Source organism: Somniosus microcephalus, chromosome 8 (genome assembly GCF_052327205.1).
Source record: "Somniosus microcephalus isolate GS21.2 chromosome 8, FLI_Smic_1.0, whole genome shotgun sequence".
NCBI classification, from domain to species: domain Eukaryota; kingdom Metazoa; phylum Chordata; class Chondrichthyes; order Squaliformes; family Somniosidae; genus Somniosus; species Somniosus microcephalus.
In genome coordinates, this window is record NC_140994.1 from 170,888,594 (window position 1) to 170,903,586 (window position 14,993).

The 14,993-nt window shown below is 43.2% G+C and overlaps 1 protein-coding gene across 1 annotated transcript in view; it reads left to right on the plus strand.

Annotated features, from left to right (window-relative positions):
• afap1l1a (actin filament associated protein 1-like 1a) overlaps positions 1–14,993 on the plus strand; it is a 161,152-nt gene that overhangs the window by 18,681 nt on the left and 127,478 nt on the right. Inside the window, exons 4-5 of the mRNA XM_085996172.1 lie at positions 8,594–8,688; positions 14,576–14,687. Coding sequence (XP_085852298.1) covers positions 8,594–8,688; positions 14,576–14,687 — 207 coding nt within the window. The remainder of the gene's footprint in view (positions 1–8,593; positions 8,689–14,575; positions 14,688–14,993) is intronic.

The following is a 14,993-nucleotide window of genomic DNA, read 5'->3' on the forward strand; positions in this document are numbered from 1 at the left end:
AGAGATAGCAAAGAGAGGCGAGCTCATTTAAATGAAAGCCTAATGGTCTTTATGTCTTAGAGCTCAAATTTCAACCAACTAAAAACCTGCTGTGCAATATTTTAACATTTAACTATGATATCCACAATAATCTTTAGCCGACACACATCCTTTTTTTTGAGTTTGACAGTTCAATTTAATTACTGTATTGGATCTGCTGGACATCAATCAGCATCCCTGCATACTGGGTCTTAAAAAACAATTATCCAAGCATCAGATGTGATAGGTCATGTTTGATGCCAAACATCCCTAAACTGCAGCTAGGAGGCAATGAAAGGACTTAAATAATAATGGAGGTGTCTATGTCCTGGCAAATTAAGATCATGATGAATGATTGGAAGATGAGAATGTAAAATCTGCCAGTATTTTAACCTAACCTCATTTTGGCAAGGCATTGCACATATAATTCGTGATGGCCATTGAGTTGAAAAGACAACAAAAAATAAAAACAAGTGCCCTGTGGTTTATTCGATGTGACATATCTAGATCATTGTGACATTCATGTATCCTCAGTCAGCCTTAAACCCACTTAGTTGAAGAATAAAGATTCCCTGCGGCCAATTGGCTTTCTGTCATTTGTTTATTGCTCAAACGTTTAGCATGAATTTTCATGTCAGCTAAATTGAGATTGATAGTGGGTGTGAAGTTAGAATGGATCCAACGACAGTGAGATAGGAAACTAAACAACTCCGTGTTTGAAAATCAGAGCAAGAAAATAATAATTAAAAAGGCATCTATCATCATCAGCAAAGTACTGATTGTTGCAGCGTGAGATTTAGCCCTTAATATTGACCAGAGCTCTACAATCACACCTGTTTGATGTTTCTGGCTATTATTTTTTGCTTCTCCCCTTTTCCTACACAGTTTGGTTTATATACTTTCTATGAATCTTAGTCTTCCCTTTGGCCAATTCCTGCCCAATAGCCCTGTCATGAATCTAATCATTCATGAAGAAATGACTCATGAAATAACACTGGGCAGCCAGCTGGTGGTGCCATCCAAGGAATATAAATACTCGGGCGTGGGCCCAGCTTGCCCAGGACGTTTTTGTAACCAGGAACTAGTGATGTAACTAGAATCTCATGGTTGTGAAACAGTCGATTAAAGCCTTGTTTTATACTCAACCAAGTGCTTAGTGAGTTTTCTTACATCAAGCCCACTGAACTATTTTTGATTATCAGTCAATTTGATAAAATTATTTCAGGGGCAGCTGGCATGATGGCTATTAACAACTTTTTCAAAAGTTTTGTCATTTGTTACGAGTGTGTTGCAGATCCTTGTAGTAAAGATAGATGAAACCCAATTGAGGTGGGCCATTGGGAATTATAACTTGTGATAAGACCACCCAAAACCATCAGATATTTGGGATCAAGATTCTGGCTAATGCTACAACATCAAGAATGAGTCAAGTAAACTCATCTATGAAGCAAGAGAAAATAGGAGCAACACCACCCACCCCCCACGCTCTTCACAAGTCATTTTGGAAACTAACTAGCCTTGCAGAGGTCATCACCTTTATATGTTTCACAATATAAGTCCCCATAAAAGTTAAATGACTGTTTAAAACAGGAAATGAGTACTATTAGGATGAGAGAGGTCAGGCATTCAGAGACTATCTACGGCCTGATGTCTTTGCTATTACTGAACATCAGAGATGCCAAAAAGCTGTTAGATAAATGTAGACAAGAGCTGGTCGATTTATTGCTAAAGACTGTGACATTTGATGCACTCTTTGCCTGCAGATCACCAATCTAACTGAGTGATGGCCTGTCCTCAAAGACCAGTACTGGCTACATTGTATGTGGAATAGAAAGCTGAATATGAGTGGTTGCAGATTCTCATATATCGGAAAGGCAGGGCATCATCAGGCCATCAAAGGAAAATGTGATGCTGAGTGGGGCTAAATAAGCAACTCTAGCTGATAGCACTGAAGCCACTATGGCTGATACCTCTGGAAAGCGACTCTGGCTAATAGCAATGAGCAAAGAAGCAAGAAATAGGTTGAATAAAGAATTTTAAAAGATTTCCCTCCTACCTTACATCCGAGTTAGTCACCCTCCAGTTTAACAAACCAGTCACTCAGCCCTCAGTCTAATACTTTCTTCAGCCTGCCCCCAGTCTAGTACTTCAGTCACCCTGTCCCTGTTCTAGTACCTAAGTACTCCAGTCTGAGACTTCAATCTTTTGGTCTGTTATAAATTTGATGACACAGTAGCACAATTATCCATTCATTAAATTTCAGCCAATTAGTGTTGACTGACCAAGGGTTTTATTGAAAAATAATGTGCATTATTGACATGTTTTGCCTGCGCTGCATTGCATGAAGCATGAAGCCCTGGAGACTATAAAGAGACCCCTGAGTACTGTATATTGCATTGCAAGTTTATTTGATATAGTGCTTATATACTACTATTTCAAACTGAACGTTTATATTTTCCATTTGTGCCCCATTAAGAATATTTCAACTAATGTGGACTGGAGGGAATGATAATATCATATATGAACAAATTCCATTCATCAACCAGAATGTCAGGAGACAAATTCAATATTGCCAGAGGCATTGATTGAAAGGCATAAGCACTGTAAAAACAATCACTGCACAGCTCTTGCCTTGAGATAAAGAATTGGCTAATAATTGCAGACACCTATAAAAAAGCAAAATAACTGAGCTAAAAGTTTTAGAATTGGACTGACCACTGATTAATGAGAAAATGTAGTTCTTACAAAACAATAGAGGTAATTCAAAATAGACTACAGCTGACGTTAATGAAACTGATAAAAATGGGCTTGTTTTGAATTAATACTCTGCAATGATTTTTTTAAACTCCTCAACAGACTGTAATCTATAGATTAAAAATTTAATACTACAAAACCTCTTGCTATCAGTCATTAGGGAATGTACTGTTATAAGTCTCTGTATTACATCAAACTTTATCATCCAAGGCGCTCTCATTTGTAGTTAACTGTATATTGAACTAGGGAGATTCAGGGATAGAGTTTTTGACTCATGCATTTCAGGAATGGGAATGGTGAGCAGTGGTCTTTGCTCTTGCCCACTCTAACTTCCTCTTTTGGGGCTAGTTATGCACTCAAGGTGAATTCACAGCATTCAATCTGTGAGTTGCTGGGCGATTGTAGATTGGAGAACAGAATACCTGGCGCTACTGCAGCTATTTAAGTACTGCAACAGCCTTTAAAGAAAAAGGAGTTTTTGCCACCAAAAGAAACCCGCCAATACAAATAGTTTGTTTGTTGATATAATGTGCAATACAAAGCGAGGACACTCAAGTTCATGAATTCAGCTGCGAAGCTACTGCTCAAAGGAATGGGAAAGAGGAAGGTTGCCGTGTTCAAAACTCAAGGGCATCCTCACACCGAGAGAGAAATCCAGAATGCCTGACAGGAGATATAGGCCTAGAAATTCATCCAGGGCGGTGGCGCAAAGCGAGCGGTATCGGATCGGCCGCCCATTATACGCTGCGCCTGATAGTTCTATTGCAGTCAACAGAACTGAATATCAGGTGCAGCGTATAACGGGCGGCCGATCCTATACCGCCCAGGATGAATTTCTAGGCCTAAGACTAGGTAAATATTGTATCGGCTACTCCGGAGCCCTGACTCCAAATTTAAAAGAAGTTTTCAGACTGGAAGAAATCAGTCAAGATAAAGCTACCATATGCCAAGCAATTAGGCTAAGTATGCACGCCACAAAATGTTTCTTTGCTTCCTGTTCCAGATTGAATGCTACCTCATACAAAGCACTCAGGTTACCTTGCAGCCCTTCAAATGGCTACCATACATGCCTACACAGGGCGAGGGCACAAATGATTGCAAGGATATTAGAACTATGGAAAAGGTACAGCGGAGATTCACTAGGATGATACTAGGAATGAAAGGTTATAGTTATGAATAAAGGCTCAAAAAAACTGGGACTTTTTTCACTGGAAGAGAAGGTTAAGAAGCATTTTGTTTTTCAAAATCATGAAAGGTTGGAGAGGGTAAATAATATAAGATTGTTTCCACTCGACAAAGAAAGTAGAAGAAAACTTTTCAAACAAAGGTTTTTTTAGAACATGAAAAGGCTGAGAGTTTTAACATAATTTAAAAGGGATTGGATTTGAAAAGTGTTTGAAAAGGAAAAAATAAAAGGGCATGGGGAAGGGGTATGGAAATGGGATTAGATTAGGCACGCAGTTGAATTGATATCACAGTCACAGGTGAAATGGAGTGAATGGTATCCTTTTGGGCTGTCAGTTCTATGATTTCTCTAAAATTCCCATTGTAATTTATAGCTGAAGCTGGTGGAACTCTGATATCTTAAAAAGGCTTCACACAAAAAATCCGTCCAACAAAACCCAGCTGCAAGGAGCTTGTACATGTACTCATGTCCACAAAGGCTGCAATATGGGCACTTGAGCATCACTTTATGTGCTCCTCACACTTCCAACATCTTAACACTACTTCTTTGCTGGTATTATAAGGCAGTCATGACAGAAGGGAGCAAGAATGCACAGGAGGAGCATCCTGCAACTAGGATTTAGGTCATGATTTTTTAGAGGGAAGCAGTGAATAGAAGTTAGGAGAACCAACTGGAGGTAGCAGTTGAGGAACATGAACTTGCTGGCCAGAGGGCCAGCTCACAGAGGTGAGGGATTCAGATCTCATGGGCTGCTTGTAAAAGAAGGTTGCTATCTGAGTGCATCATCTTATGGAGTTATTTGAAGCTGTTCAAAACACACTGCAAGGCACATGGCAAAAATCTAGGCCTGTAAACATGGCTCCATGGATAATGTCAAGTATAACCAGATTGTCTCTAGTATAGGCTAACCATCTTGGTATCTCTTTATTCATCCTCTTCTACCCCCATTATACGCAGGAGAAAAGAGCACTGAATGCCATCCCTATTTGCTGAATTTAGATTGCAGAACTTCAAATTCCAGCAGTGTACCTTTTTAATAAATGATTTCATGAAAGGCTAGGACATCATTGACCTTTAACGTCCATTGAACGGTCCAGGCATTAACCCTGAGAAGTTCCACCTCATTATCATTACACCGACTGTGGAAATTAAGCTGTTGCACATTTCATACAGGAGCATACACAGCAACCTTAGTCTGGTTGGGAAGCATCACGATGCATGAGTCCAGCAGAACGCCGGAGAAATTGAAATTTGTACCATTTCCCAGCTACTGCAGCATGCCTGAGTCATGCCAGCAGCAACAATCTCGCTGGTCAGAAAAGCTACCATTTAAAGTTGACATTTGATATGTTAAGTAAAAGAGAAATGGCAGTGTAAAATTATCTATGCCAGAAGCAAACATTTGTTCTCTTCTCAATCTTTAATCCAGAGCCACTTTATTAATATTTTTTTAAATTACGGTAGCTTAAAGTTGGTTGAAGTCTATCTGTCAAAATTTTCTTTCTGACACTGCTTGGTTCAAAGAAATTCAAGTTTCCGCAGCAGAGATGAATTTCAGGAATACGTGTTTTGCGTACTCTTGCCTCTGATCTCTGCGCTTTGCCCCTGGCTTCCTCGCAGTTACAGAACCAGACATGAAAAACAGAGGTGAATGGTGTGGGTACACAAACCAAACTTCAAAGAAACTAGTTTGTGTGAGTGCTGATTACTCTGATAACAGTGACGTTGACTCTGTACACAGGATACACTCAGCAATGTTGGCAACATCTGGCATCTGGGATTCTATGTATTGGGATTTGAATGTGGCAATTGAAAGCATTGTTATTCATTGGTTTTTGTTATCAATGAGATTTTTATTATATGTGTAACCCCTTCACGGTTCTCTAGATATATGTGAGATGTGGTCTCTGTTGTAGACAGTATTCTATAGTCCAGTAAGGAGATCACTACTACAATGGCTTAATTCTAATTATCTTACTTTATAGTTTTAACGTCAGACAGTATAAGAAGATTACAGGTCAATGAACTAAATTAGACATTTGCATACATTAGAATGAATCTAGACATAATAAACATACATTCTCCATTTACATGGATTCAAAGGAGAATCTGTCCCTGTGTCCAAATTCGAGTGCACTCTTTCGTTGGCGCGCTTAAGTTGGAGCTCATGGTATGTATAATGTCTGCAAGACTTACGACTCCGAACCCCTTCGTTGAATTCTCTTCACGATCACTGAATCCCACTTTGAGTTCTGGATGCAGAGCTACTAATACGAAGGACGGCGGCCGAGTTTGGAAACCCAGGACGGGATGCAGCAGCCATTTGCCTCCTGAGCCCTCTTTTCAGAGCTCCTGCCCTCTTTTTTTCCAGTCACTCCTTTTTCCCGCTCGAAAAACCCCGACTCCACCCCTTCCTCCTGGGGTTTCTGCCTGGAGACTGCGCAGCCTCACTGTCTGCAACAGTTGATACTGGTGCAGAATTATGGAAAGTCTGCTCTTAGTCACATTGTGTCCTTAAAAGTTCTTGCCGTACCTTCACATGGGCAACTTTAACCCAGGGATTTATAACAATGATAATATAGTGTCTAAGTTAAAGATTGATAACCATACTTAGCGTACATAACATTTCCAGTGGGTATTACATATGTATCTCTCACAACGCTGCCCACAATGAGTTGGAAGATATGCTGTTCAGCAGAGCACTCAAGACTGCTGAAAGGAGATGTTATTAGCAGTAAAGCATTTGTAAATGTAGTTTTTAATGTGTTCAAGTTCCTCAGGAACTCATTTTTAAAAAAACGACTATTTAATTGACTGTCGAGTACATTTTGATTGGCTGAAATTTTCCAGGAATCAATCTAGATGTGCTCAGAGGTAACTGTTTTTTGTTTGCTTCCTGGGAAAGTTGAGGCAAAGTTGAGGCAATCAGAATTTTTATGTGCAGATAGGTGATGGAAATGTCTCAATGTGTGCTTGTTTGGAGATGGGTAGATACTTCCAGATAATTTGATGAATTAAATATTTATTTTATAGATTGAACTAGAAACTACAAAAAGAAACATGACAGCATAAATACATCTGTTTAAATTCAAAATTTGGCAAAGTTCAAAGTTCTGTTTGCGTTTGCTTTTCCATTCAGCTTTATTTCTAGACATTACAATACTACACTCAAACCACACACACAAACTGCCTCGGGTCAGGACCTCAATTGGGTTTCTTCACTTCACAAGATCATTATAGATGAGATCTTAGTTCATTTATCCACAAACACTCTTCAGGGTGCTCATTGCAGTATCCAATTACAGTATTTCTTAAATGATTCCAAGGCTTTCATCTATACTACTGCATCCGGGAGTCCATTCCATATATTGACCACTCTTTGTGTGAAGAAGAGTTTCTTGATATCGGTACAAACATTGCTGTGAGTAATGCTGTAGTTAGGTCTTTTGAAAAAAACAGAAGACTAATCAATTCAAATTCCCCTTTGATTAACAGACTGTTGAGACAAATTGGATGTGATTCTGAAGTATGTCCTATATATGTGGCACATGGGACCTCATACAGAAAAGAAAATGTAGGCAAGGAAGTCATAAAGTACTACAGAAAAGAATGCTTGCCACCTACAATGAACAGACAAGGAGGGGGAGAAATTCCCCTAGAGGGCCATTTGGGGTGCTAAGTCAAAAATGTTTGGAAAGTTAACCTTTTCAAACATTTGAGAAATTCCCATTTTTTGCTCCAAGAGGGATGTGGAGCGCTAAATCAAGCACTCCACTTGCTCCTTGGTGCACAAGAGGTGGGGAATGTCCCGATCCGGGGCGATGTGCTCAGCAGCGCCATGCGTGGCCATGTGTGGCACTGCCGCATGGCAGGGAATTAAAGGGAAAGGCTCCCCACTGCGAGCTCTGCATTTTTTGGGGCATCTGCTGGAGCACCAGGGTGCGGGAGTGCCGTGCGATCAACTGGGTGCCGGGCTGACCGATCGCGGCACTCAGCCCGCGTCTGGTGCTCAAAAATGTTTTTTTTTAATTGACGATTTTTTTCATGTCGGCCGGCCACCGCACCTTTAAGTTGCGCCCCGAAATCGGCCAGCCTCAGTGTTTGCGACCCTTGCAGCAGTCGGTAACATCGCCCGGCGCTGCTGCGGGATGCGAGGGGGAATTTTTCTCCCGAGACGCTACCCGGGCTCTGCACCCGGAGATGATGTCATGCTCTCTAAGCACAGAAGATCGGGGCGATACCCAGTAGCACCGCCGCTAACCTCTCGTGGAATTTTGTGGGAGGCGCAGTTATTGCCTCGCCGGGGGGGAGGGGGGGCATAAAGCCATTTGCGCCCTGTTAATGCCTCCCACCGGAGACGCAAACAAGGGGAATTTCACCCCCAGAGTAAAGGAAACACACTCAAGGACGGAGTAGGATATAAAATTTATTTCCACTTTTGAGCAATGCCAATGCTTGGGAATCATCAGCCACAGCTCATTCATGGCAATAAACCTCTTAGCCTGCTGCCTCCTGTAACACATGCTCTATAAAGAAAATGTGAATAACACTGATTACTAAGCGAAATCACTTCATAGACCCTTTTGTGCTACTTTCACAACAGTTGAAGTATGAATCTTGTTCATGTAAATACAGATTGTGAACTACGTGACCTGAAAGACATGCAGGAGGAGTATAAGGATGGAAGCCAGATTGAGATGCCATTACCGGAAACTCCCCATTCCAAATCAGTGAGTCTTCAGTACCTGGGTCCTTCATTTTTTCTATAGAAATAATCAGTGTAGGAAAGGGGTGTCATGATTTTATTTCTGATAAATCAATAAATATCACTAGTCATTAATATGTTAACTAACAAATCGTTTTATTATTCAAATAATTTTTGTTTAGTTAACAACTGTAGAATTTGTTATGGTTTAACCCATTTTCTGTTGATTGTGTTTATTTTCTTTTAGGCAATATAACTAATAGAAAATTGAGTTATCACTAGATAGTTATGTATTGAAGAACCTACAATGTGATTTGCCCCCACAGTTGGGTAGTGTTGTGTCCGTGTATAATAAGACACAGACTGCAGGAGAACGGTACAACAGGTGTTTACTCAACGTGGCTCACACGGGAACTGAACTGTACAGATTACTACTCAGTGCTATATACAGGTGTGGTCACTGCCGGTACTGCAGTATACATGAGCTGTAAAAGATAGTTCCCCCCTTAAAGGTATATACATTACAATTCCTCCCCTTTTAGATTAACAGTACCATAACACTCATTTAAAAATTAAATATCAAACTAATTACAATTAACACTTTTAACATGCAACATTAGCTGAAAATAGTCTATTTATATATTCAGTCTTTGGGGAGGCTTCCTGATCCTTTCTGGATAGCGCCTTTCCCGAGTGTCTTGCTCTTGGTGCGGAGGCGATTCTGGCCCCCTGTCGTCGGTTGCTTCATCAGCTTCCGATGCTACTGTTTCTGGGGTAGATGCGACCTGTACGTCGGGTTCATCACCAGGTACGTATGGGCGAGGCATGGGGTTGACTTGTTCCTGTGACTCTAGGATCTGGTCAGCATGGCGTCTCACGATGCTCTCCCCAACGTCCACTGTGTACATTAGTGGGCCCTGCCGTGTGCATATCGTTCCTGGCTGCCATTTTTCTGTTCGGTAGTCGCAGGCCAAGACTGGTTGCCCTACATTGAAGCTCCTTGTTGGCTTTTCATGGATGTGCTGGAATTGCTTACTCTCAACATCTCTTCGTACGTTTGGTCTGAGCAAATCCAGGCGAGATCTTAACCTTCGGTTAAAGAACATCATGGCTGGGGCCTGGTTAGTGACTGCATGTGTCGCATTCCGGTAGGCGAACAGGAAATTGTCCACCTTGTGCTGCAGTGGAATGTTGTCATTGTACATAGCCTTTATTGCCTTCTTAAAGGTTTGTACGAACCTCTCAGCCAATGTATTTGTGGCTGGATGATACAGGGCGGATGTGTAATGCCTTACCCCATTCTTTTTCAAGAGCCTCCGGAACTCTTCGGACACAAACTGTGGTCCGTTGTCGGAGCAAATCTGTTCTGGCAAGCCATTCCTGGCAAAAATGGTCCATAGGACTGCAATAGTTTTCTCCGTGGTGGTGGAGAACATTTTGATGACCTCAGGCCATTTCGAGTGCGCATCCACGGCTATTAAAAACATTGAGTCCATGAATGGACAAGCAAAATCAATATGCACCCGTTGCCATGGAGATGAGGGCCACTCCCATGGGTGTAGACGGGCCTGTGGTGGTGCATTTTGGACTTTCTGGTATCCTGAGCAGCTCTTGGTCAGGTCCTCGATTTGTTTATCGATTCCCGGCCACCACACATAAGCCCTGGCTAGGCTTTTCATTTTTACCCCTCCCAGATGACCCTCATGAAGCTCATTGAGCACTCTATCCCTTAACTTGGGTGGAATTACCACTCGGGATCCACACATCAAGGTCCCCCGGCATACTGACAGCTGTTCTCGCCTTGTCGAGAATGCTGGCAACATTGAGTCGCCATGTGCTGGCCATCCCTTCACCGTCAAATCATATACCCGAGACAGTGTCGGGTCATTTCGGGTTTCCTTTTCAATACAAGCGTTAGTTACCGGTAGGTATTCAACTATAGTCGAATGGAATATTTCGACAGGATCCACTGCTGGTGCTTCCTCCACAGTAGGCAGTGGTAGGCGTGATAGACCATCAGCATTTCCATGCTGTTTCGTGCCCTTATATTCAATCTCATAGTGGTGCGCCCCTAGAAGAAGTGACCATCTTTGTAGTCGTTGCGCAGTCATCACCGGAACGCCCTTCTTCGGATTAAAAATGGAGACAAGAGGCTGGTGATCAGTCAGCAAGGTGAATTTCTGCCCGTGCAGATAGTGATTGAACTTTTTCACTCCCCACACTAGGCTGAGGGCCTCCCTGTCAATCTGGGCGTAGTTACGCTCAGCTGAGGTTAGTGATCGTGACGCAAAGGCTATTGGCCTCTCTGAGCCGTCCGAGAATTTGTGCGACAGCACCGCTCCAATGCCGTAGGGTGACGCATCACATGCCAACCGAATTGGTAATGCCAGGTTGTAATGGGCCAATACCTCTTTCGATGTGATTAGTGTTTTGCTCTTCTGGAAAGCTCGTCTACATTCGTCACTCCACTTCCATGGCACCCCAGTTTGCAGTAGGGTGTTCAGTGGGTGTAGTATTGTAGACAAATTTGGCAAGAACTTATGGTAGTAGTTTACCAGCCCGAGGAACGACCTCAGTTGTGACACATTTTCCGGTGCTGGAGCCTTGACTACTGCCTCAATCTTCTCTGGGGACTTATGTAACCCCTCTTTATTGATAACGTGGCCACAATACGAGATCTGTTTTCTAAAAAACTCGCATTTGGGGCAGTTAGCTCGGAGCCTATATTCCTGCAATCTAGTGAGCACCTGCTCCAGGTTGGCAAGGTGATCACTGTCATTTTCGCCCGTGACCAGGATGTCGTCCAAATAACACTGGGTCCCTGGGATCCCTTGCAGGACTTGTTCCATTGCCCTCTGCCAAATAGCCGGAGCTGATGCTACCCCGAATACCAGCCGGTTGTATTGGTAGAGACCTTTATGGGTGTTGATTGTGAGGTATTTTTTTGATGCTTCTTCTACCTCCATTTGCAGATACGCCTGGACCAGATCAATCTTAGTGAAGCGTTTCCCTCCAGATAGCGAGGCGAAAATATCTTCAATCTGCGGAAGTGGATATTGTACGGTGTGAAGGACCGGGTTCACTGTTACCTTAAAGTCGCCACAGATGCGAACCTTCCTTGGTTCCCCAGGCGTGCTGCTCAACGACTTTTTCATCACAGGGACGATGGGTGTAGCCCACTCGCTCCAGTCTACCTTGGACAGTACACCTGAATGTTCCAGACTCTCCAGCTCTGCTTCGATGGCTGGGCGGATCACATAAGGTACCGGTCTGGCCTTAAAAAATTTTGGGCTTGCGTTTTCTTCAATTTTAATCATCGCTGTCATGCCTTTTAGTGTTCCAAGTCCTTGCTGGAACATTTCTTTCACGTCAGTTAGGATCTTTGACAGTCGCCCAGGTGTGACATCGTCATCCTTTTTGTCAGCCACAGTCAGTGCCTGTATGGAATGCCAATCCAGTTGTATTTTCCGGATCCATTCACGTCCCAGTAATGGTGGTCCTCCATCTTACAATACATACAGGTCTAGTTTTGGTGTTTCCTTACCGTTATATATAACGGTCACCCTTATTTTTCCTTTGTGGTAGACATTTTGCCCCGTGTACGTCTTCAAAATAATTTTTGTGTCTCTCAAGGGTATGTGTGAGAATAGCCGCTCCTAGTCCCGTCAGTTTATGACTGTTAGGGCAGATCCTGTGTCCAATTCCATCTTTACCTGGACTCCTGCTATCTTGAGAGTGACCCAAATGGTTTGGTGATCCTCCGTTGTGATCACATTATGTAGTTTCAGACAACTCAGTTCCCTGCTTTCGGAGTCGTTATCACTCTTTTGTTCGTCTGAGCTATTCTCCGTCATCTTATGTACCTTCTTGTACTTTTCTTTGGTAGGTTTCTTATTGCTGGTTTTCTTTCCCAACCTGCAGACTCGTGCTATGTGTCCTACTTTTCCACACTGTCTGCACACTTTGTCTTTGAACCAGCAATCATTCTGGTCGTGTGTTGTTTTGCCGCAGCGATAGCACTTCTCTGTTCCATATGACATTTCGTTTGTGCCATATTCTTGCGGTCTCTGTTGTATCTCTGCAGCGCCACGTGCTGCTGCTTCATATGATACCGCAATGCTGAAAGCCTTTTCCAGCGTAAGGTCCTTTTCAAATAAAAGCCGTTTCTGGGTTCCTTCACTTTGAAGCCCACACACAAACTTGTCCCTTTAGGTATCTGCCAGTCCCGCTCCAAACTGGCAGTGTTTCGATAGTTTGCGCAGTTCTGTTAAATAATCAGCATTGCTTTCATCCTTATGCTGGTTCCGTTTGTGAAACTTGAATCTTTCTGCTATCAGCAGTGGTGTGGGGTTTAAATGTTCCTGTAGTATCGTTACTATGTCTTCAAAACACTTTTCCATTGGCTTCGTTGGGGTTATTAGATTTCGTAATAAACCATACGTCTTTGCACCCATTAAATTTAACAATACTGACGCTTTCTTGTCATCTGACACCTCATTTGCCTTGCAGTATACCTCTATTCGTTCGACATATGTAGTCCAATCTTCGACTTCATTGTCAAATGCGGTGATACTGTCACTCTTCGGCAGTTTGGGTGTGGTTTAAAATGGCGTCTCCCAATGGCTTAAAATGGCATCTCCCGTGCTTTCCTTCCTCCCCCGCTGCTACCAACGCCGCTCCCGGCGGTTCTCGTGGCAATGGCGGCGCCCTGTAGGTTTCGCGCACTTCTCCTGCGCTGCTGCCAATGCCGCTCTCGGCGGTCCTCGTGGCAATGGCGGCGCCTCACGGGTTTCTGTGTGTCTCTCTCTCCCTCTCTTCGACGCTGCTCGGCCCCTGAACACCGGCTGCGCCCTGTGCGCTCTGCCCTCTCTCTCCCCCGTCGACGCTGCTCGGCCCTTTGCTGTGCCGCTCGGTCGGGCTCTAGCCCGCCGCTGTCCGGGAAGGGTCTGCACACTACCTGTTGCCAGCCCGTTTCGCTGGACCACCTCGACTGGAAAGCCAAGCCTGGCTCTCGACAGCCTCCCCCGCAATTCTCGAGTCTGTGCTGGATGACTGGGCGGTTGCCAGTGGTCGACGCCCGAGTCTCTGGCCTTGACTTCCAATCCACTGATCTCCAGGAACTAATCCCCGGGAGGTGATGCAGAGTTGCAGGTAGGTTCGAACTTGCCTTGTCGCCAATGTTGTGTCCGTGTATAACAAGACACAGATTGCAGGAGAACGGTACAACAGGTGTTTACTCAACGTGGCTCACACGGGAACTGAACTGTACAGATTACTACTCAGTGCTATATACAGGTGTGGTCACTGCTGGTACTGCAGTATGCATGAGCTGTAAAAGATAGTTCCCCCCTTAAAGGTATATACATTACAGGTAGTCCTCCCACAAGTGAGTTCTGCATACATGTCAATCTACAAAACACAGCCCCAAAATAGCTGACAACTTAAAAAAACAACGTAGAACTGAAAAATAATCCTGAATAAAGGCCTTTAAGCAAAGCCACGACTACGAGACGACTGAATAAATTAAATACCTTTTTTATTACATTGGATTTCAGAATTTAAATTGAGCTTTGGGTTCAATTGTTGCTCATTACGACAAGCATATTATTTAATTGGTGGCTGGTGTTGGCTAGTTTGACCAAGACTTGAAGCACTTTTGGATGAGATGTTAAACCAAGGTCCCGTCTGCCTTCTTGGGTGGATGTAAAACATTCCATTGTACTATTCAAAGAAAAGCAGGGGAGTTCTCCCCATTGTCTTGGCCAATATTTATCCTACAACCAACATCACTACAACAGATTATCTGTTCATTATCTCATCACTGTTTGTGGGACCTCGCTCTACGCAAATTGTAGTACTGAAATTCAAGCACTGAAATTTTGATACGTAACACAAATTTCTTTCTTATTCAGGGAATATCTGATACACCACCCCCTCTCCCCACAACACCCCCACCTGAAGATTATTATGAAGAAGCCGTACCATTAAGCCCAGGAAAAGTTCCAGAGTACATCACCTCTCGCAGTAAGTATCTTAGCCATGTGAGGAGGAAACACCTGAATCTTTTATCATTCTTTTTAAAGTGACAGAGCTGTCATTTGTTTTCTTACCAAGTAATTTAAATGGTGAGCCATCTGTATAAACCTCCTGTACCAGATAGGCTGGTTTCAAATGGCAAGATGAACATGGAATTATTATCCTGTTCCTACGGTTTCCTTTCAGATTGCAGGCAATGTTCCCGCTAAGGTGCGCACACACAGTAATCTGAAAGGTCCCACGCAGGCCGCTCACCAGCATTTACATTGTAAAGGCTGCGCATGTGCAGAAATT